This window comes from Ranitomeya variabilis, chromosome 1 (assembly GCF_051348905.1).
Source record: "Ranitomeya variabilis isolate aRanVar5 chromosome 1, aRanVar5.hap1, whole genome shotgun sequence".
Classification (NCBI taxonomy): Eukaryota; Metazoa; Chordata; class Amphibia; order Anura; family Dendrobatidae; genus Ranitomeya; species Ranitomeya variabilis.
Genome location: NC_135232.1, coordinates 22177064 through 22201834, shown reverse-complemented (window position 1 = coordinate 22201834; position 24771 = coordinate 22177064). Strand labels below are relative to the sequence as shown.

General features: G+C 45.2%; 1 protein-coding gene across 4 annotated transcripts in view; it reads right to left on the bottom strand.

Annotated features, from left to right (window-relative positions):
* Positions 1 to 2275: 2275 nt before the first annotated feature.
* Positions 2276 to 24771, bottom strand: part of LOC143802809 (uncharacterized) — a 410869-nt gene continuing 388373 nt past the window's right edge. For 2 of the 4 annotated variants that reach the window (XM_077281360.1, XM_077281362.1), the window contains exons 2-7: positions 5918 to 6023; positions 5416 to 5592; positions 5211 to 5334; positions 5066 to 5130; positions 4592 to 4847; positions 2278 to 3784 (exon numbers count right to left, since the gene is read on the bottom strand). In XM_077281360.1, the coding sequence (XP_077137475.1) occupies positions 2754 to 3784; positions 4592 to 4847; positions 5066 to 5130; positions 5211 to 5334; positions 5416 to 5592; positions 5918 to 5995 (1731 nt within the window). In that variant the 5' untranslated portion in view covers positions 5996 to 6023 and the 3' untranslated portion in view covers positions 2278 to 2753. Of the gene's footprint in view, positions 3785 to 4591; positions 4848 to 5065; positions 5131 to 5210; positions 5335 to 5415; positions 5593 to 5917; positions 6024 to 10240; positions 10296 to 24771 lie in introns of those variants that run through there. The other 2 variants (XM_077281363.1, XM_077281364.1) reach the window with 2 other exon arrangements.

Below are 24771 nucleotides of genomic sequence, written 5' to 3'. Positions count from 1 at the left end.
TCATGTGTGAGGACCACAGTTCCAGCAGCAAAGGGAGAGCTCTGGATAATATATTCGGCCAGAAATTAATAAATCATGATAGTGCCTCCCTCGTCCCTCACATCCCCTATGCCACAAAACTACTGTATCAAGACATCCATCTTGAACTGCCCTCCCACCTCTCCTTCTGCTCTCTCTTTGACTGATTATATTCTGGCTTCCGACCGCATCATTCAAATGAAATTGCCCTAACTAAAGTAACCAATGACCTACCAACTGGCAAAGCCAAGCAACACTACTCTGCCCTCCTCCTCCTGGACCATTCCCTCTTACTACAGATTCTCTCATCTCTTGGCATCACAGACTTGGCACTATTTTCAATTTCTTCATACGTAGCTGCCTGGATATTCAGCTTCTGCCACTCACACACCACCTCCTTATCTCGCCCCCTATCTGTCGGTGTCCCCCTAAGGTTTAGTTCTAGGATTCCAGCTATTCTCCATCTACACCTTTGGCCTGGGACAGCTCATAGTCTCACAGCTTTCAATATCAACTCTATGCTGAAGACACACAGATCTACCTCTCTGGATCTGATATCACCTCCTTTCTAACCAGAATCCCACAATGTCTGTCCGCTATTTTATCCGTCTTCTCTGCTCGATTTCTAAAACTTAACATGAACAAAATAGAGTGCATCATCTTTTTCCCCCATGTCACTCAACCCCCTCAAAAGATCTATCCACCAAAATCAAAGGCTGCTCACTCTCCACAGTCCCACAAGCTCGCTGCCTCAGGGAAAACCTGGACTCTGCTCTCTCCTTTAAACCACATATCCAAGCCCTTTCCACCTCCTGCTGACTCCAATTCAAATGTATTTCCCAAATCCGTACACTCCTTAACCAAGAATCTGAAAATACACTAGTGCATGCCCTCATCATCTCCTGTCTTGAATACTACAACCTCCTATTTTGTGGCCTCCCCTCTCGCACCCCTCCAATCTGTCCTAAACTCTGATGCCCAACTAATCCACCTGTTCAGACTCCCCATTGCCCAGAGTCTCCAGTTCAAAACCCAAACCATGACGTACAATGGCATCTGAAACCCATCTCCTCCATACATCTGTGACCTAGTCTCCTGGTACTTACCTCCACGCAACCTCTGATCCTCATAAGATCATCTTCTCTAGTCCCCTCTTATCTCCTCTTCCCACAATCACATACAAGATTTCTCCAGCTCATCCCCCCCTACTCTGGAACTGTCTACCCCAACATATCAAAAGGAACTTGAAGACCTACCTATTCCAACAAGCCTACAACCTGTAGCAACCCTCGTTCCACAATATCACTGCACAACCAGCTCTTCGCTCACCTACTGTATTCTCACCTTTCACTTGTAGACAGTGAGCCCTCACGGGCAGGGTCCTCTCTCCTCCTGTAAAAGTCAGTGACTTGTTTTGTTCACGATTATTGTACTTGGTTTTTATTATGCATACATGTTTCACATGTAAAGCTCCATGTAATAAATGGCACTATAATAATAAATAATTCTTGTGAGGAGCACCTGGTCATGGCCAGTTTATGGTGAAATAATGTTCTTTCCACTTCTGGATTATGGCCCCAACAGTGCTCACTGGAACCTTCAGTAGTTTAGAAATTAATCTGTAACCAATGCCATCATGCTTTGCAACAATAAAGTTGCGAAGGTCTTGAGACAGCTCACTGGTTTTATCCATGATGAGAGGTTTCTTGTGTGACACCTTGGTAATAAAACACCTTTTTATAGGCCTTCAGTTGAACCAACTGATATTCTTTCTCACTAAGGGGCAAGATTGCTTTCTAATTACTAATAGATTTCCGCTGGTGTCAAAACTTTCCAGGGCTTTTTTTCACCTCTCTTTCTTCATGGGTTCAATACTTTTTTCCCTGTGTCATTTCTCAATATTACAAATAAAATGGACATTTATGGACGTTTTCTTTGCCTGTGTGGATTGGTGAGAATTTCATGTCAATATAGCACCTTTAGAAATGCATTCACTTAGAAAATTGGTGACAACGTGTTCAATACTTATTTCACCCGCTGTATATATTCATGACTACCTATCTATTCATGACTATTGTACCTATATACATTGAGCAAACCTATGCATACTTTTCAATTTGTAATCTAATTTTTTTACATCTTCATGTATCTATTTCTTACCCATTGATCAAGGTCCGAGGTGGAGCTATAAATGCTGATGATTGAATAAACCAAGTAAAGTCTACTCAATAATTCAAGTCTGCAAAAAATACGGACACAATAGCTACTAACCTTTGAAAACATAGAATACTGATCCACGAATATAACAAAACCGGAGAAAATAACAAATAGGCAAGAAATAGTTTAATGGAGGATACAGAATTTATTAAGCGCCATGAATTGCAGGAAAATTGCTGGGAAGCTAGTAAAACCTGGCTTTATCTAGACGGGAGCCTATATACATGACATAGGAAGTGGCACACCAACTTTTCAGTGATAAAGCAGCTACATTTTTCTATACAATAATTTACACATTTCATTTTTGTCACTAATAGTATCAAATGAGAACACGTCTGAAATGACAGCGACCATTTATACCATTAACATCCGAAGACAATTGAAAAATATTCTTAGCTTCCTCATTACCTCCAATTTTCACGTACTAAAAACTGCCCTTGTTTGCTAATTTGAAGCAGGTCAGATACTACTATGGTGGTTGGTTTAAAGTCTAATTACACCAAGCTGAACCATTTCAATCAAATCAAATTGTGAGTTTTTATATGTTCATCAAGCTGCAATTCCCAAGTAAAACATTTTCCACATTCTTTACATAAGTATGGTTTTTCTTTATGAATTCTTTCATGTGAAACTAGAGCTGACTTTTGGGTAAAACACTTTCCACATACAATACATGAATATGGCTTCTCACCTGTGTGAATTCTTTGATGTCTAACAAGATCTGATTTATGGGTAAAACATCTCTCACATTCTGAACATGAATATGGCTTCTCACCAGTGTGAGTTTTTATATGTGCAGCAAGCTGTGAATTCCGAGTAAAACATTTTGCACATTCTGGACATGAGTACGGCTTCTCCCCTGTGTGATGAGCTCTTACATGTACATCAAGACTTGATTTACTGCTATAACTTTTACCACATTCTAAACATAAAATAGCCTTCGTCCCTGTGTGAGTTTTCTGATGATCAACTAAATATGAGTACTGAGTAAAAGATTTCCAACATAGATTACATGAAAATGGCTTTTCCTCTGAGTGAATTCTCATATGTCTAACAAAATTGTATTTGTGAACAAAGCGGTTTCCACATTCTGAACATGAAAATGGCTTCTCCCCTGAGTGAGTTCTTTGATGTACATATACAGCTGACTTTTGCCTAAAACACTTTCCACATAGCGAACAAGAAAATGGCTTCTCCCCTGTGTGAATTACTTGATGTCTAACAAGCTCTGATTTAAAGGAAAAACATTTTCCACATTCTAAACATAAATTAGGCTTCGCCTCTTTGTGAGATTTCTGATGGTCAACCAGAGATGAATTCTCAGCAAAACATTTCCCATATTCTGAGCATGAATATGGCTTCTCCCCTGTGGGAGTTCTTTCGTGTTGAACACCCCTATTGTGACTTTCATTTTGATCAACATTCTGCAGTGAATCAGGAGATTGGACTTGTTTAAAAGCATCAGATGACAGATCTTGGATTTGAAGGGATGATGCTATATCTTGGATAATGGCTTGTTCTTCATATGCACAATGTATACCACAACTACCTGTAAAAGAATAAAACTGATTTTGTAAATTTTAAAATAAAAAAAAATAAAAAACTTTAAAATCTGTTTTCACTGGTAAACTCAGGCCCCTGACTGCAGGATCACTGTACTGGCCAGATGATAATGGTTTTATTACTAAAATGACTCTTCCACGATGTCAAAGTGAAATCCCATAGAAAAGTAATTAATAATATGGATTAGTACCTCATAGTCGGTACCACAAGAACAGTGTCCGTGGCGCTACATGCAGATACATAAATAAAATAATGCTTTATGATAACAAAAACTAAGTGTCTAAAGACTCTATAAGGATGGAGGAGTCAGCAACAGAAAAGTACAACCAAGCGGTTATTTCCCAAATTTAAGCCCATTGGAATTATTTAAAAAATTCCCAAATCTGTACATTCCCCGTACAAAATGGCAGATGCTGAAAAACTTTCTCTATTTTCAAAACTCTTATCCTGTGCATTCCCTTGTCGAAATTCCTTTAGCAGAATAATCTTCTTGAAATACCCTCAACCCCAATATCATTAATTTATTAAATATCTGGGACTCAAACATACTGACAATAGGAAATGGAACTCAGCCTCCCGCACATATGCAGAATTCACATCCATGTATAATATAAAGGTGCTAAATGTGTGATCACCTGTAGCGGTATTACTTTCATTAATAGTTCATTTGTATTTTGAATGAAGGATTTAAAATACCACTGGAAATCTGACAGAGCAAAGAGCATACAAAATTGTTTGATTCAGAGGAGACAAATCTGTGACTTCTCTGCCTTGTTCCGAGGTCACCACTCACCTGGGCAGTCATATGTAGGGGTTTCTTCTTTACACTGCTGATCGCCCCTCACAGTAGGGTTCTCTTTATACCGCTGATCCCTCCTCACATTAGGGGTTTCTACTTTAGACTGCTGTTCGACCTTCCAATTAGGGGTCTCCTCTTTACACCACTGATCTCCCTTTACATTAGGGGTCTCCTCTTTGCACCGCTGATCGCTCCTCACATTTCTCTCTAGACCATTACCATTGTTCGGATCTTTATCAGGATCCAAAAGCTGCAAAACAAATATTGTAAAAGTCCCCGATGATTGGAGAAGTCCCCAGGAATAATGGTGAGAAGATCCGGACATGTAACGTCTGTGGTCAGCTGTGATCCTGCCGTCTCCACCGCTCTCATTACACAAGTATACAACATATAATACTGGAGGAGAAAACAAGACTGAACACAAGGACGTCACAGCCGTCTACACATCATAGGGAGATCTCCATCTACCTGATCGTCCTGAGGAGGAGGAGGAGCGGGACATCTCTCTGGAGTTGTCCTCTTACTGGAGAGAACTGAGGAGACACAGACAGGACTGACATCATTATTACATACAGAGAATTATAGGCCGTGTGTATTTAGTCCTGACTATTACCTGGTGATGTGTGGGGCCGGTGCTCCTCCATCATCACCTCCTGGTACCGATCCTTGTGTCCTTCTAGATACTCCCACTCCTCCATGGAGAAATAGATGGTGACATCCTGACACCTCATAGGAACCTGACAAACAATGATACCATCATCACCCAGAATCCTCCATTGCTGTCCTGTATAATGTCCCAGCATTCCCAGCAGCGTCACCTCTTCAGTCAGCAGCTCAATTATCTTGTTGGCGAGTTCTAGGATCTTCAGGTCATTGATGTCCTCATGTATGTGGGGGTGAGGTGGAAGCCCCAGGATTGGGTTTAGGGTTCCTCCCCATCCTTCAGACACAGGGGCCTGACAGTGATTACTAGAGATCTTCACTACTGTGTAATCCTGAGTGTGGAGACATTAATAATATCACTACAGACATCTCCAGAGTCCATCATCTCTCCGGTCATATCCCCCGTTATTCCCATAGATAAAGAGGTCATCTGATGACATCAGAACCTCTCACCTCTCCGGTCATATCCCCTGTTATTTCCATAGATAATGAGGTCATGTGATGACATCAGAGCCTCTCACCTCTCAGGTCATATCCCCTGTTATTCCCATAGATAATGAGGTCATGTGATGACATCAGAGCCTCTCACCTCTCCGGTCATATCACCTGTTATTCCCATAGATAATGAGGTCATGTGATGACATCAGAGCCTCTCACCTCTCCAGTAAGATGGAAGATTATCTCAAGGGTGAGGTTTAATATCTTCTCCACCATCTTGTCTCTGTCCTTAGTCATCTTTGATGGGTCAAACAGGAAAAATCTCCTATTTAGAAAAATGCAACAGAAGATCTTTATTCTAAGGGTACTGTCACACTCTGCAACTTTCCAACGATCACGACCAGTGATACGACCTGGCCGTGATCGTTGGAAAGTCGTTGTGTGGTCGCTGGAGAGCTGTCACACAGACCGCTCTCCAGCGACCAACGATGCCGAAGGCCCCGGGTAAACAACGGGTTACTAAGCGCAGGGCCGCGCTTAGTAACCCGATGTTTACCCTGGTTACCAGCGTAAAAGTAAAAAAAAAAAAAACCGTACATACTCACATTCCGGTGTCCTTCAGGTCCCTTGCCGTCTGCTTCCCGCTCTCACTGAGTGCCGCCGTAAAGTGAAAGCAGATCACAGCGGTGACGTCACCGCTGTGCTCTGTACTGCCTTACGGCCGGGAGTCAGTCAGAGCGGGAAGCAGACGGCAAGGGACCTGAAGGACACCGGAATGTGAGTATGTACGGTTTTTGTTTTTTTTAACTTTTACGCTGGTAACCAGGGTAAACATCGGGTTACTAAGCGCGGCCCTGAGCTTAGTTACCCGATGTTTACCCTGGTTACAAGCGAACGCATCGCTGGATCGCTGTCACACACAACGATCCAGCGATGACAGCGGGAGATCCAGCGACGAAATAAAGTTCCAAACGATCTGCTACGACGTACGATTCTCAGCGGGGTCCCTGATCGCTGCTGCGTGTCAGACACAGCGATATCGTATGGATATCGCTGGAACGTCACAGATCGTACCGTCGTAGCGATCAAAGTGCCACTGTGAGACGGTACCCTAAAGAGGATCAGAAGATCTTAAATGTAAACAAGTGAAAAACACAAAAATTAACTGGAGATAATGAATAGAAACATTTGAGGGGTTTTAGTGGTGCTTGAAAGTTTGTGAACTGTTTAGAATTTTCAATATTTCTGCATAAATTTGCCCTAAATTTATATAAGATTTTGGTCCTACAAGTCGATGCAGAATCAAATTAAACAAGCGAGTCAACTTTGATAATAATCCAATATCACAATTATCATAGCGATCCAGCAATTACAATCACAGGGTTCTTCTGCTGACCCCGGGTTGTCATGCCAACCCATTGGCGACCCGCGATCATGTGACACGGGCATCGATGGGAGGAGGTGGTAATGACGCACTTGTAAACATGTCCACACAGCTCTCGATCTAGAGCAGTCAAAAAACTTAATTATCCGAGCTGTACAGCGGGAAAACTTCGCCAAAGAAATCAACTATGTAACCAACAAAAGACCAATGCCAAAAGATAGTGTTCTGAGGAAACTCGACCAAGTCATGGATGGAGATAGTCTCTTAGGAATAGGAGGACGCCTTAAAGAGGCAACAATAGATTCTGCAGAGAAACATCCCGTGATAGTTCCAGGACAACACCACATAGCTACTCTGCTTGTTCAACATTACCAAGAGCCTTAAGAGCATCTGGACTGTGGTTAGCTGGAGCTAAGAGATGTGTGTAGATTCACCTTTAACTGTGTTGCTTGCAAGAAACTTTGTGGTATGTCGGAGATTCCGAAGATAGAGGATCTTCCATATGACCGATTTAGCACAGATCCACCTTTAATCAACGTCGGTCTAGATGCGTTTGGTCCTTGGTCTGTGGTTGTCCGACAAACCAGAGGAGGCCTCACGAACGGGAAACTATGGGCGATTATGTTCACTTGTCTATCCAATAGAGCCATCCACATAGAGGTAATCGAATCTATGGACACTACATGCTTCATAAATGTTCTCCGGCGTTTCATTGCCATCAGAGGACCCGTCAAACATATTTGTCCACCAGATTTTTCACAAATGGGAGGTGTATGAGAGAGAATGATAGGTGTGGCAAGGTGAATCCTTGATTCAATCTCCTTACATGAAGGATCTGCAAGATTGATGCACGAAACCTTGACAACTTTCAAGGCAGAAGTGTCAGCCATCATAAACGCCAGAACGCTGACTCCAATTTCCAGTGATCCTGATGACCCAACTGTTCTCATCCCAGTGCTGCTGATTACTCAGAAGACTGGACTTAATTGCTCCCCACCTGGTGAATTTAATGATAAAGCCCATTACAGGAGTTGACAAGTACAGAGTCTCTCCAATGCTTTTTGGGACAAGTGAAGAAAACCGTACCTGCCTACTCTGTAACAGAGAAGAAAGTGGCAAACCAGCAAGCCAGACCTCCAGCCTGGCGATGGAGTACTAATGAAAGACTGTCAGTCCCGGAGAAATTAATGGCTATTAGGTCTCACCACCCAGATATTCCTGAGTAAGGACGGAATAGAACGTAAGGCAGAAGTAAAAATAGGGAAACAAGGAAAGATCAAATTCTTTCTCAGGCCAGTAGGGGAACTCGTTCTGCTGTTCTCATCCAATAAACACAATAATGATGTCGGCTGACGTCAAGCGGGGAGTGAGCTGTCAAATCAGTAAATTCGCTGCCTAAAGTTTAGACATATTTTGTGTCTCGGTTATTACAGACATTTTCTGTATATATATTAATCCTTCCTATATTTTTACATTGTAAGGTAACAGCACTATCTGCTGGCGATTTCGTATATACATTCTCGTTCAGTTTGCAATGTATTATGGGAAGTTCCTAGGGCATTGTAGGATTGTTCCTGTTGCACTGTGGTCTTATTATGACACTGTGAAAGGATCAGCAGCCATTGCTAATATATGCTGATGAGGAGAAAACACACCACTCTTTTCTCTGTCATGCTCCTTGTTAACAGCCTGCTCTAAGCATAGTTGGTAAGTCACTATATATGTGTTACAGTCCGGTGTGTATAATATGTTTGCTATTTTATTATGTAATCATCACCTTGCATATTATCTCATATTACTGTGTATTACAGACTGTATTAGAGAGGTAATAATCACCTTGTTTATTACCTCATATTACTGTGTATTGCAAATTATCTGTATTTTATGCACTGTACAGTTATATATTGTAATATGCTCCTTTTATTGCATCTTATAGTTTCACCCTTTCCTTTCAAGAGGTCTGTCACTCTCTCTCCCATGTGTAGTGCGGGGTCTGTCACTCTCTCTCCCATGTGTAGTGCGGGGTCTGTCACTCTCTCCTCCATGTGTAGTGCAGGGTCTGTCACTCTCTCTCCCCCATGTGTAGTGCAGGGTCTGTCAATCTCTCTCCTCCATGTGTAGTGCGGGGTCTGTCACTCTCTCTCCTCAATGTGTTGTGCAGGGTCTGTCACTCTCTCTCCCCCATGTGTAGTGCAGGGTCTGTCACTCTCTCCTCCATGTGTAGTGCAGGGTCTGTCACTCTCTCCTCCATGTGTAGTGCAGGGTCTGTCACTCTCTCCTCCATGTGTAGTGCAGGGTCTGTCCCTCTCTCTCCCCCATGTGTAGTGCAGGGTCTGTCACTCTCTCCTCCATGTGTAGTGCGGGGTCTGTCACTCTCTCCCCCATGTGTAGTGCAGGGTCTGTCACTCTCTCTCCTCCATGTGTAGTGCGGGGTCTGTCACTCTCTCCTCCATGTGTAGTGCAGGGTCTGTCACTCTCTCTCCTCCATGTGTAGTGCGGGGTCTGTCACTCTCTCTCCCATGTGTAGTGCAGGGTCTGTCACTCTCTCCTCAATGTGTTGTGCAGGGTCTGTCACTCTCTCTCCCCCATGTGTAGTGCAGGGTCTGTCACTCTCTCCTCCATGTGTAGTGCAGGGTCTGTCACTCTCTCCTCCATGTGTAGTGCAGGGTCTGTCACTCTCTCCTCCATGTGTAGTGCAGGGTCTGTCCCTCTCTCTCCCCCATGTGTAGTGCAGGGTCTGTCACTCTCTCCTCCATGTGTAGTGCGGGGTCTGTCACTCTCTCCCCCATGTGTAGTGCAGGGTCTGTCACTCTCTCTCCCCCATGTGTAGTGCAGGGTCTGTCACTCTCTCCTCCATGTGTAGTGCGGGGTCTGTCACTCTCTCTCCTCCATGTGTAGTGCGGGGTCTGTCACTCTCTCTCCTCCATGTGTAGTGCAGGGTCTGTCACTCTCTCTCCCCCATGTGTAGTGCAGGGTCTGTCACTCTCTCTCCTCCATGTGTAGTGCGGGGTCTGTCACTCTCTCTCCTCCATGTGTAGTGCGGGGTCTGTCACTCTCTCTCCCCCATGTGTAGTGCGGGGTCTGTCACTCTCTCCCCCATATACAGTGCAGGGTGACGGAGGCTATAAAGAGGGCGACACCCAGGACACAGCACCTACCTCCTCTTGCAGAGCGGCCGCTGTGTGCTGACAGGACCTGTGTGACGTCACAGTCATGTGATCAGTCACATGAGGAGGAGTCACATGATCAGGGGCGGAGCTCCAGGGTTCTCAGTGTCTGCAGGACTGGATGATGTCTAGTATTATAGAGGAGGATGGAGCAGAGCCGTGTGTGTAATGTGTGCGGAGCGGAGCCGTGTGTGTAATGTGTGCGGAGCGGAGCCGTGTGTGTAATGTGTGCGGAGCGGAGCCGTGTGTGTAATGTGTGCGGAGCGGAGCCGTGTGTGTAATGTGTGCGGAGCAGAGCCGTGTGTGTAATGTGTGCGGAGCGGAGCCGTGTGTGTAATGTGTGCGGAGCGGAGCCGCGTGTGTAATGTGTGCGGAGCGGAGCCACGTGTGTAATGTGTGCGGAGCGGAGCCGCGTGTGTAATGTGTGCGGAGCGGAGCCGTGTGTGTAATGTACGCGGAGCGGAGCCGTGTGTGTAATGTGTGCGGAGCGGAGCCGTGTGTGTAATGTGCGGAGCGGAGCCGCGTGTGTAATGTGTGCGGAGTGGAGCCGTGTGTGTAATGTGTGCGGAGCGGAGCCATGTGTGTAATGTGTGCGGAGCGGAGCCGTGTGTGTAATGTGTGCGGAGCGGAGCCGTGTGTGTAATGTGCGTGGAGCGGAGCCGTGTGTGTAATGTGTGCGGAGCGGAGCCGTGTGTGTAATGTGAGCGGAGCAGAGCCGCTTGTGTAATGTGTGCGGAGCGGAGCCGTGTGTGTAATGTGTGCGGAGCGGAGCCGTGTGTGTAATGTGTGCGGAGCCGTGTGTGTAATGTGCGTGGAGTGGAGCTGTGTGTGTAATGTGTGCTGAGCGAAGCAGAGCCGCGTTTGTATTGTGCGCGGAGCCATATGTGTAATGTGCGTGGAGCTGAGCTGTGTGTGTAATGTGCGTGGAGCGGAGCCGTGTGTGTAATGTGTGCGTAGCGGATCCGTGTGTGTATTGTACGTGGAGCAGAGCCGTGTGTGTCATGTGCGTGGAGCGGAGCCATGTGTGTAACGTGCGCGGAGCCACGTGTGTGTAATGTGCACGGAGCCTTGTGTGTAATGTGCGCTGAGCCTTGTGTTCAATGTGCGCAGAGCGGAGCCATGTGTGTAATGTGCGTGGAGGGGGCCGCATGCGTGTAGTGTGCACAGAGAGGAGCCGTATGTGTGTGATGTGCATAAAGAATTCACTCTCTCCATAAACAGAGAGATGATGAGGGAACACTGAGCTAATTTACATTACTGTCCAGAAGAATTAAATCCTAGGGGATTGAAAGAGTTAGCAGAGGAAATTGCAGAACCACTAGCCAGAATCTTTGAAAATCCTGGAAAACAGCAGACGTCCCAGAAGATTGGAGAAGGGCAAATGTCCCTATCTTCAAAAAATGAAAGTAGACGGAGCCAGGAAACTACAGGCCACTTAGCCTTACTTCTATACCTGGAAAGATATTTGACCAAGTCATTAAACAGCATCTATGTAGTTAGGTAAGAATACAGTAATTATCCAGAGCCAGCATGGGTTTGTAGCAAACAAGTCATGCCACACTAATCTAGTTTCCTTCTATAATGGAATCACTGACTGGGTGGAGCAGGGAAATGCGGTAGATATAGTATATTTTTCGACTTCAGCAAAGCATTTGATAAAATTTCTCAAACTATCCTTATTGAAAAAATTACTAGGTATGGAATGGACAAGGCAACTGTTAGGTGGATTCATAACTGGCTCAGTGACCATACTCAGAGGGGTAATAAATGGCTGCACATCCAATTGGAAGAGTGTTTCAAGTGGGGTACCACAAGGCTCTGTCCTTGGCCCAGTGTTCAACATATTTATAAATTATCTAGATAAGGGAACTGAAGGTAAACTAATCACATTTGCAGATGATGCAAAGCTAGGAGGGATAGCTGACACTATAGAAGAAAGAGAAAGGATTCAGGAGGATCTAGATACAGTTGTGCTCAAAAGTTTACATACCCCAACAGAATTTTTGCTTTCTTGGCCTTTTTTTTCAGAGAATATGAATGATAACACCCAAACTTTTTCTCCACTCGTGGTTAGTGGTTGGGTGAAGCCATTTATTGTCAAACTACTTTGTTTTCTCTTTTTATATCATAATGACAACTCAAAGCATCCAAATGACCCTGATCAAAAGTTCACACACCCTGGTTGATTTTGGCCTGATAACATGCACAGAAGTTGACACAAATGGATGTGACTGGATAGTACAGGTAACATCCTCACCTGTGACCTGTTTGCTTGTAATCAGTGTGTGTGCATAAAAGCTGAGAGTTTCTGGAATCCAGACAGACTCTTGCATCTTTCATCCAGCCACTGACGTTTCTGGATTGTGAGTCATGGGGGAAAGCAAAAGATTTGTCAATGGATCTAAGAAAAAAGGTAGTTGAACTGTATAAAACTGGAAAGAGATACTTAAAGATATTCAAGGAATTGATAATGCCAGACAGCAGCGTTCAAACTGTGATTAACAAATGGAAACTCCGGGGCTCTGTAAAAACAAAACCACAGTCAGGTAGACCAACAAAAATGTCATCCACAACTGCCAGGAAAATTGTTCGGGATGCAAAGAAAAACCCACAAATAACATCAGCTGAAATACAGGACTCTCTGAAAACTAGCGGTTTGGCTGTTTCAAGATGCACAATAAGGAGACACGTGAAGATAAATTGGCAGCATGGTCGAGTCACCACCAGAAGAAAGCCATTACTGCGCAAATGCCACAAAGTATCTCGCCTACAATACGCAAAACAGCAGAGACAAGTCTCAAACTTCTGGAACAAGGGAATTTGGAGTGATGAGACCAAAGTTAAACTTGGCCACAACCATAAACGTTACATGATGAAAGGAACACAATTCCTACTGTAAAGCACAGAGGTGGCTCGTTGATGTTTTGGGAATATGTGAGCTACAAAGGCACAGGAAACTTGGTCAAAGCTGAAGTAAAGGTGAATGCAGCACGTTATCAGAAAATACTGGAGGCAAATTTGCAATCATCAGCCAGGAAGCTGCACATGGGACGTATTTGGACGTTCCAACATGACAAAGATCCAAAACACAAGGCCAAGTCGACCTGTCATTGGCTACAGCAGAACAAAGTGAAGGTTCTGGAGCGGCCATCTCAGTCTCCTGACCTCAGTATCATTGAGCCACTCTGGGGAGATCTCAAGTGCGCAGTTCATGCTAGACAGCCCAGGAATTTACAGGAACTAGAGGCTTTTTGCCAAGAAGAGTGGGCAGCTTTACCATCTGAGAAAATAAAGAACCTCATCCACAACTACCACAAAAGACTTCAAGTTGTCATTGATGTTAAAGGGGGCAATACACGGTATTAAGAAATGGAGTTTGTAAACTTTTGATCAGGGTCATTAGGGTGTTTTGGGTTGTCGTTAAGATTTAGAAGAGAAAACACAGTAGTTTGACAATAAATGGCTTCACTCAACCATTAACAATGAGTGGAGAAAAAGTTTTGGTGTTATCACTCATATTCTCTAAAAAAAAGGCCAAGAGAGCAAAAATTCTGCTGGGGATGTAAACTTTTCAGCTCAACTGTAAGCTTGAACAAGGGGCAGCGACTAATCGAATGGTGTTTAACAAGGAGAAATGCAAGATTCCACATCTGGGCCAGAAAAACAAAAATTACATCTCCAAAATGGGAGGAATAGAACTAAGCAACAGCACGTGTGAAAAATACTTGAGTATGCTAATAGATCACAGGCTGCACAGGCTAGAACACAGTTCTAGGATGTATTAAGAGAAGCATAGAGTATGGATCATGTGAAGAAATTATCCCCCTCTACTCATCCTTGGGCAGGCGGCATCAGGAATACTGGGTCCCATTCAGGGCACATTTTAAAAAAGACATTGAAAAACTGGAGCAAGTTCAGAGAAGAGGATGGTGAGCGGACTGCAAAGTATGTCCTATGAGGAACGTTTAGACGATCTGGGAATGTTTAGCTACAAAAAAGAAGGCTGAGAGGAGACTTAATAGCTGTCTACAAATATCTGAAGGGCTGTCACATTGTAGATGGATCAACCTTATTCTCATTTGCACATGGAAACATGAGAAGCAATGGGATGAAACTGAAAGGGAGAAGATACAGACTAGATATTAGAAAAAAAACTTTTTGACAGTGAGGGTGATCAAATGAATGGAACAGGTGGCCACAAGAGGTGGTGAGTTCTCCTTCAATGGAAGTCTTCATACTGAGGCTGGACAGACATCTGTCTGAGATGGTTTAGTGAATCCTGCATTGAGCTGGGGGTTGGACACGATGACCCCCAGGGGTCCCTTCCAACTAGATTCTATGCTAATGCTAAATACAGTATAATGAGCATCATATATTTCTCCATACAGAATGGCTCCATATATTGCTCTAAACTGTATAATGGTTCCAATATATTGCTCCATAGAGTATAATAGGGCCCATATATTGCTTCCTACGCTATAATGGGCCCCATATAATGCTCCATACAGTATAATGGACCCATGTATTGCTCCATACAGAATAATGGGCCTACTCACCAGCCCCATAGTGTCCTGTCATCTCTGGCGAGTGGCTCCTTTGTTTGTCCGGGTGCTCCAGGTGATGACGCTGGCCCTGGTCATTGCGGTGGGTCAGGTTGAACCCTGCGTGCATACGCCCCTGCCTGCGCTTTAAAAGGTCCTGTGCCCCTATAAACTATATTTTTTTTTTCCCCTTCTCTTTTTTGGGCCCACTTGGCATTTCACTGGTACCCCGCCAGTCCAGTCCTACCCTGTCTGGTTCTGCAGTACAGAGCTAGGACCTCTGTTCATTGTTCTGGGGACAAATAATTTGTCTGCCAAAGACAGGAAAACTTGACTTTGTCTTGTAATTTGAATATAGCATTGAATATATGGGATTATTATAACTGGGAAGAGAGAAGCTGTAGTGCCAGCGCCTCTGCCTTCTGCCCCCTTCCCTGGCAGAGACACCAACTTAATCTGCCGCGGTCCCCATCCCTCACTTGCTGCTCCGGCTGCTGATGTTGCATACCACGTACAAGGAACAAATACCACCATACCATATCCAGATCTCATATTACCATCACATAGTGACCAAATAATACCACATACAGGAAGAAATACCGCCACATCATAACCAGATCACATACTACCATCACCACATAGTGACTGAATACTACAATACTGATCATTAATAAAAAATAAACAACACTAATGCCATTATACACAGGAGCTCTGTAAATAGTGTATAGTGTACAGGTAATACAAAGATCATCAGTGATATACACACACAGGAGCTCTGTATATAGTGTATAGTGTACAAGTAATACAGTGATCACCAGTGACATTATACACAGGAGCTCTGTATATAGCGTCAGTGTACAGGTATCACAGTGATCACCAGTGACATTATACACAGGAGCTCTGTATATAGTGTCAGTGTACAGGTATCACAGTGATCACCAGTGACATACACAGGAGCTCTGTATATAGTGTCAGTGTACAGGTAATACAGAGATCACCAGTGATATTGTACATAGGAGGTCTGTATATAGTGTCAGCGTACAGGTAATACAGAGATTACCAATGACATTATACACAGGAGCTCTGTATATAGTGTCAGTGTACAGGTATCACAGTGATCACCAGTGACATTATACACAGGAGCTCTGTATATAGTGTCAGTGTACAGGTATCACAGTGATCACCAGTGACATACACAGGAGCTCTGTATATAGTGTCAGTGTACAGGTAATACAGAGATCACCAGTGATATTGTACATAGGAGGTCTGTATATAGTGTCAGCGTACAGGTAATACAGTGATCACCAGTGACATTATACACAGGAGCTCTGTATATTGTGTCAGTGTACAGGAAATACGGAGATCACCAGTGATATTGTACATAGGAGGTCTGTATATAGTGTCAGTGTACAGGTAATATAGTGATTACCAGTGACATTATACACAGGAGCTCTGTATATGTCAGTGTATAGGTAATACAGTGATTACCAGGGACATTATATACAGGAGCTCTGCATATAGTGTACAGTGAACAGGAAACAGAGAGTATAGTGTCAGTGCACAGGTAGCACACTGACTCACTAGTGACGTCTCTAGCTGAAGCCCCTCATCTTTGCTTTTCTTTTTCATGCAGCGCAGACCGCCATCATTTCTTCCAGCCAGGACTGGTCTCTGCATAAAATAACACATAGTTACCTAGAGCCCAGCTTTCAGAGCACATTCCCCACTTTTTCCCTTTCTTCTACACTACACATCTGAATACAGATGCGCACCCACCATTAATATATAATTGGTTATTATGCAACCCACCATTACAAATATAAATTATAATCCATCACTGCACCCCACCAACTATAAATAGCCATTTTCCCACCTAATAAATATATACATTAATTAGCCCCTGTACTCTTCCCCCAATTCATTACCAGTCACTGCATCCTCAACGTCCCCCACTATGTACCTCCCGCTCCCCCGATTCATTAAACTCTCCCACACTCCCATCTTTCCACGCCATCCATCTCCCTCCCTTCATCTAGGGGCTCTCTATTGTCTTAGGGATTCTCTAGCTATTTACATGGGCTCTCCCCTGTGATTACCACCTGCTTCTTTTGCAGCACAGCATATCTATTTGACATTGCAGGTATTTAATATTGGATAATAACTTTGTCCACTATAATACACTTTTTCTGCGCTCTTGTTCCAATCTGTATAGTGCTATTTTGCACGTATGATGGATTTAGGATGGCTTCCTGTCACAGTATGTGACCCCCCTTCTTTGGACAATTGCTTTATCTTTCTCAGACACCGAGCTTACACCTGTGGGGATGCCCACGTTCCAGGGTCCATGTTATGACCACTCAGCCAACTATATTGACTAGATTGTTATTTTATTATTTATGGCTGGATTGTTATGACCTTATGATAACTTTTTGGTGTTGGTTTACATTATTCATGCATATTGCACTTCCATTATGAGTGCCTATGTTGCTACGGTATCATGTCCTAGGGTCACATAGATGCATTATTGTACAGTACATGGATGGGGGTGTTATCATTGTTGTTTTTAAATGTTTTTAATCATGCTTGTGCTTTGGTGATAATAAAGTAGTTTTTGATATTTTCTGTACCTCAGGTGTGCACTTTCTACATACGCATTAGTGTTTCCTCCAGTTATTGTTGCCCCTTCCTATGCATTAGTAGCACCCTGTGATTATTGTAATTGCATTTGAAATAAATATATACTGTGTTGCACCCTGTCCTTTGTTGTTTAGCCACCCCTTTATCATTTGCAGCACCCTCTCCATCATTTACAGCCCTCCTCCATCATTTACAGTCCTCCTCCATCATTTGCAGCCCCCTCCATCATTTGCAGCACCCCTCTATCATTGGCAGCACCCCCTCCATCATTTGCAGCACCACTCTATCATTTGCAACACCCTTCTATCATTTGCAGCACCCCTCCATCATTTACAGCCCTCCTCCATCATTTGCAGTACTCCTTCATCATTTGCAGCCCTCCTCCATCATTTGCGGTCCCCTCCATCATTTGCAGCACTCCCTCCATCATTAAAGGGATCCTGTCACCTGAATTTGGCGGGACCAGTTTTGGGTCATATGGGCGGGGTTTTCGGGTGTTTGATTCACCCTTTCCTTACCCGCTGGCTGCATGCTGGCTGCAATATTGGATTGAAGTTCATTCACTGTCCTCCGGAGTACACGCCTGCGCAAGGCAATATTGCCTTGCGCTGGCGTGTACTCTGGAGGACAGAGAATTAACTTCAATCCAATATTGCGGCCAGCATGCAGCCAGCGGGTAAGGAAAGGGTGAATCAAACACCCAAAAACCCCGCCCATATGACCCAAAACTAATCCCGCCAAATTCAGGTGACAGGTTCCCTTTAACAGACCCCCTCCATCATTTGCAACCCCCCTCCATCATTGGCAGCACTCCCTCAATCATTTGCAGCATTCCCTGCATCATTTACAGCTCCCCTCCATCATTTGCAGCACCCCTCCATCATGTACAGCCCCCCTCCATCATTTGCAGCCCCCCTCACCCATGTAATTAATTTTATAAAGAAAAAAAAATGTTTTTCATACTAACCTCACAAGCGATCCCCAGCAGGCGCTGCTCCTCTTCTTGTCATGTAGACGCTGTACCTGGAAGGAGCCCATACATTACATCATTCTCAGCAGTGAATCAGCTAGACTGTATGGGCTGCTGAGAGGACCTGACAGGAGCCCATACATTCTAGCACATTCACTACAGACATCTAGAATGTATGGGCTGTAGTCAGGATCTGGAAGGAGCCCATATATTCTAGCTACAGCCATGTCACCTGACCAGAAGTCCAGGGAGGGCAGAGGGAGTCGAAGACTCAGAACTGCGCAGCCATCAAGGTTAGACAGCTGTGCACACAGCTGAGCTCAGAGAAAGCTCCTGGCCCTGGCACCGACGTGTGCGCCTGGGGTGGCGGCCCGGGGGGCATTTGCCTCCCTGCCACCCGGCCCAGCCCGTCCCTGCTCATTCCCTCCTTCTTGGTGCACATGGCAGCATGCACTTGACATTGCTGACAGGGTCCGGTATTTCATGCACACATTATCTCAGTTTGTTGAAGACCCAATAAGAAGAGAAGCTCTGTTGAATCATCTCAGCAATGAAGCGCTTATTGGAGATGTGACTATTTGCAAAACTTAATTTGCAATAGTTACATAATCCGCATTCTCAATCTGCCTTTGCTACCAATTCTATGTGACTGGACCATCTGCTCTTTGATTCTTCAATTACCCCCAAATTCAGTATTCATTTTACCTCTGGACCTGCTTCTGGAATCTGATAGGACTTCATGTTGACGCGAACATGAGGCTCTGTGAGAACTTCATGCTCAATGACCTGAGTGAGGTCTCTATTTTAGTGTAAAAGCTCCATTCATTGCTGCTTTTGGGAGTTTAACAAAGTTTCTGCCACTTTGAGATCTTCAACATTGGCTTCGGACTTGGCCAACAAACTAGGAGCTTCGTGAGGCTCCCTATCCTACCAAGATTTGATTAAGTTGAAATGAACACCTGGTTGAGCTTTCTTTTTCCTAGTCGGTGAATTTTATAGTTGACCTCACCAACCTGCTCCACCACTTCATATGATCCTTGCCACTTGGCATGAAACTTGCTCTCCACTGTGGGCACCAGCAAAATTGCCCGATCCCCAGCGTTGAACTGTTTTACTTGAGCCAGTCTATTATACACCCTGGATTGTGCCTCATGTGCTTAGAGTAGATGCTCTTTCACAATAGGCATCATGTTGGCAGTCCTATCTTGCATCTAGGTTACATGCGCTTTCACACTTCTGTAGGGTGTGGTCTCAGCTTGCCACATACAGGAGTTCAAATGGACTTTGATGATGGGCAACAGATCTAGGGGACTGTGAAAGTGGGCCACTGGCGATGTTAACTGGCATGTGGAACAGGAAGAACAGTAGCTCAATATTTCTCTGCAGCACACGGGTCAGTAGAATCTCTGAGGGATTTACCTGTGGGTCTTGTATGACCACCCAACACATAAGAATTAGCCATGTCTAACACTCTGCATCTGTAGGGCCCTGGATTCAGTCAGTAATAGCTCTATTGCATCGCATGTTAGTTTGGTCACTTAATAGGACAGATCTGCACTAATTGCGAAATATGGGCACCGACTGTCGGCCCACGGTTCCTGAGGAACACCATTTAAGACAGTCACATTCTCAAGACCACCTTTCAGAGTTAAGTCCCTGAGTTGGGTGGTTCAAAAGTTTTCATTAGACACCTTCACCTTGGTGACATTGGCTTCCGGGGATGCTTCCTCATCCTCAGCGAGCACTGAAAATGGAAAGTCGTCGACCGCAGCATCCTTGCGCTCCCATATGAATGGTCTCAGACACAACAAAAAATGGGTTTTAACAACAGAACTTTAAATAGGACAGAATACTGTTGGATACATGAGCCTCAAAGTTTATATCCCTACAGACTAAATGATGTGGTTAAAGCCGAGTCAGAAAGATCGTCGATAAACCGTCTGAGGTCAGAACAGGCAAAGGAAGAACAGAACAGCCAGGGTAAACTAGACCCAGTATGGTCTATAACTGGCAATTCCTAGCAGTAAGCTGGAGGCTTAGGGCGTGGCGCTGTCCCATTGGCCAAAGCAGGGAGACGATTACTGCCAGACTGGGCGGCAATAAAGGTCCCAGCCACCCTAGTCTCTGTGAATGGATAGTGCCTGCGCCTCTCAGAGCTTCAAGTCGTGACATCTCCTCCATCCCCAGTGCAGCCCACAGCCTGGTGATGGCAGATGAGGCAGGAGGACACGTGATGTGGGACTTTACCACTGGCTGTTAATTAGCGATTTGTGGACATATGAACCGCGCACGTCTTAGGGTACCGTCACACATTGAAATTTTCATCGGTGCGACGGCACGATTCGCGACGTCGCAGCGTCGTATAATCATCGCTCCAGCGTCGTAGACTGCCGTCACACGTTGCAATCACGGCGCTGGAGCGATGCTGAAGTCCCCGGGTAACCAGGGTAAACATCGGGTAACTAAGCGCAGGGCCGCGCTTAGTAACCCGATGTTTACCCTGGTTACCAGCGTAAACGTAAAAAAACAAACACTACATACTCACCCGTCGGTGTCCTTCAGGTCCCTTGCCGTCTGCTTCCTGCTCTGAGTGCAGCCGGAAAGTGAGAGCAGAGCGCAGCGGTGCTGTGATCTGCTCTCACTGTACGGCTGCACTCAGAGCAGGAAGCAGACGGCAAGGGACCTGAAGGACACCGACGGGTGAGTATGTAGTGTTTGTTTTTTTACGTTTACGCTGGTAACCAGGGTAAACATCGGGTTACTAAGCGCGGCCCTGCGCTTAGTTACCCGATGTTTACCCTGGTTACAAGCGAAGACATCGCTGGATCGCTGTCACACACAACGATCCAGCGATGTCAGCGGGTGATCAAGCGACGAAAGAAAGTTCCAAACGATCTGCTACGACGTACGATTCTCAGCAGGGTGTCTGATCGCAGTAGCGTGTCAGACACAGCGATATCGTAACGATATCGCTAGAACGTCACGAATCGTAACGTCGTAGCGATGGAAATTTCAATGTGTGACGGTACCCTTATAGAACTTGTATATCATTCAGGCAAAAGAATCTGTTCTTTAGAATTGAGATAATTATTATTCGTATATCAGGATTGTCTATTTACTTGTAAAAAAAAAAAAAAATTTTTTGTAGTTTTTATATATTTTCATCTATATGTGTTATGATTTTCCCAATGGCAGGGAAATCAAAATAACAACGGACTAGCTCTCGGGTGATGGGAACTAAAGTGACCGTGACCTGAACCTGACACGACACTGGAAGTAGCCGGGGAGTGTTTCCTACGATGCCCTAGACACCACGCGCCAGCCGGAGATCTAACTACCCCTATCAGAGGAATATACAGGCCTGCCTTACCTCCAGAGATGAACCCCAAAAGGAGATAGCAGCCCCCCACAGATATTGACGGTGAGTCAAGAGGAAAAGACATACGTAGGATGAACAGCAGATTTAGCACAGTGAGGTCCGCTTACTAGATAGCAGAAGTACAGGAAAGAGTCACTTCACGGTCAACTTCAAAACACTACTCAAAAACACCATCCTGAAATTACTTTAAAACTCCAGTGACAACTCATGCCACTGGAGTGGCAATTCCAGTCCACGAGAGCTTCCAGCTACAGAGAGTCACATTGCAAATAGCTGGACAAAAATAGAATAAACTAGAAACAAAATTCAACTTAGCTGAACAGGATCTTGAGGCAGGAGAATGCAACAGAATGCTACTGATACATTGTTGGCCGGCATCAGACCAGCAGCCAAGCAGCCTTAAATAGGAAACTCCCCTAATGGGTGTCAACAGGTGATCAAGGATAGAAGAAGGCAAATAAGTGGCACTACCATAAAACACCACCGGGGGAGCCCACAAACAGAATTCACAACAGTACCCCCCCCTTAAGGAGGGGGCACCGAACCCTCACCAGAACCACCAGGGCGATCTGGATGAGCACTATGAAATGCACGAACCAAATCAGGAGCATGAACATCAGATGCTGTCACCCAAGAATTATCCTCCTGACCATAGCCTTTCCACTTAACCAGATACTGAAGTTTCCGTCTGGAAACACGGGAGTCCAAGATCTTTTCCACCACATACTCCAACTCACCCTCAACCAGCACAGGAGCAGGAGGATCAGCAGACGGAACAACCGGCACCTCATACCTCCGCAACAATGACCGATGAAAAACATTATGAATAGTAAAAGATGCTGGGAGGTCCAAACGAAAGGACACAGGATTGAGAACCTCCAGAATCCTATAAGGGCCGATAAACCGAGGCTTAAACTTAGGAGACGAGACCTGTTATGACCCCAATGGCGAGGGTCTCAGAGGTACGTGGAAGTCTGCAGAATACAAAAATCCAGCTCATAGGGCAGTGGTAACTGGGTTGACCATATATCTACTCCTAACGCCAACACTAGAAGTAGCCGGGGATCATTCCTACGTTGATTCTAGATGACACGCTCCAGCCGGAGAATCTAGCTACCCCTAGTAGAGGAAAACAAAAGACCTTTCTTGCCTCCAGAGAAGGGGACCCCAAAGCTGGATAGAAGCCCCCCACAAATAATAACGGTGAGGTAAGAGGAAATGACAAACACAGAAATGAACCAGGTTTAGCACAGAGAGGCCCGCTTACTGATAGCAGAATAAAGAAAGGTAACTTATATGGTCAACAAAAACCCTATCAAAATCCACACTGGAAATTCAAGAACCCCCGAACCGTCTAACGGTCCGGGGGGAGAACACCAGCCCCCTAGAGCTTCCAGCAAAGGTCAGGATATAGATTTGGAACAAGCTGGACAAAAATACAAAACCAAAACAAATAGCAAAAAGCAAAAGGCAGACTTAGCTGATATAACTGGAACCAGGATCAGTAGACAAGAGCACAGCAGACTAGCTCTGATAACTACGTTGCCAGGCATTGAACTGAAGGTCTAGGGAGCTTATATAGCAACACCCCTAACTAACGACCCAGGTGCGGATAAAAGGAATGACAGAAAAACCAGAGTCAAAAAACTAGTAACCACTAGAGGGAACAAAAAGCAAATTCACAACAGTACCCCCCCCTTAGTGAGGGGTCACCGAACCCTCACCACGACCACCAGGGCGATCAGGATGAGCGGCATGAAAGGCACGAACTAAATCGGCCGCATGAACATCAGAGGCGACCACCCAGGAATTATCCTCCTGACCATAGCCCTTCCACTTGACCAGGTACTGAAGCCTCCGCCTGGAGAGGCGAGAATCCAAGATCTTCTCCACCACGTACTCCAACTCGCCCTCAACCAACACCGGAGCAGGAGGCTCAGCAGAAGGAACTACAGGCACAATGTACCGCCGCAACAAGGACCTATGAAATACATTGTGAATAGCAAACGACACAGGAAGATCCAGACGAAAAGATACAGGATTAAGGATTTCCAATATCTTGTAAGGCCCAATAAAACGAGGTTTAAATTTGGGAGAGGAGACCTTCATAGGAACAAAGCGGGAAGAAAGCCATACCAAATCCCCAACGCGTAGTCGGGGACCCACACCGCGGCGGCGGTTGGCAAAGCGCTGAGCCCTCTCCTGTGACAACTTCAAGTTGTCCACCACATGATTCCAGATCCGCTGCAACCTATCTACCACAGAATCCACCCCAGGACAGTCAGAAGGCTCCACATGACCCGAAGAAAAGCGAGGATGGAAACCAGAGTTGCAGAAAAAAGGCGAAACCAAGGTGGCGGAACTAGCCCGATTATTAAGGGCAAACTCAGCCAACGGCAAGAATGTCACCCAATCGTCCTGATCAGCAGAGACAAAACACCTCAAATAAGCCTCCAAAGTCTGATTGGTTCGCTCCGTCTGTCCATTAGTCTGAGGATGGAAAGCAGACGAAAACGACAAATCAATGCCCATCCTACTACAAAAGGATCGCCAGAACCTAGAAACGAACTGGGATCCTCTGTCTGACACAATATTCTCAGGGATGCCGTGCAAACGAACCACGTTCTGGAAAAACACAGGAACCAGATCGGAAGAGGAAGGCAGCTTAGGCAAAGGAACCAAATGGACCATCTTGGAGAAGCGATCACATATCACCCAGATAACGGACATGCCCTGAGATAGCGGAAGATCAGAAATGAAATCCATGGAGATATGTGTCCAAGGTCTCTTCGGGACAGGCAAGGGCAAGAGCAAACCGCTGGCACGAGAACAGCAAGGCTTAGCTCGAGCACAAGTCCCACAGGACTGCACAAATGACCGCACATCCCTTGACAAGGAAGGCCACCAAAAGGACCTGGCCACCAGATCTCTGGTGCCAAAAATTCCCGGGTGACCTGCCAACACCGAGGAATGAACCTCGGAAATGACTCTGCTG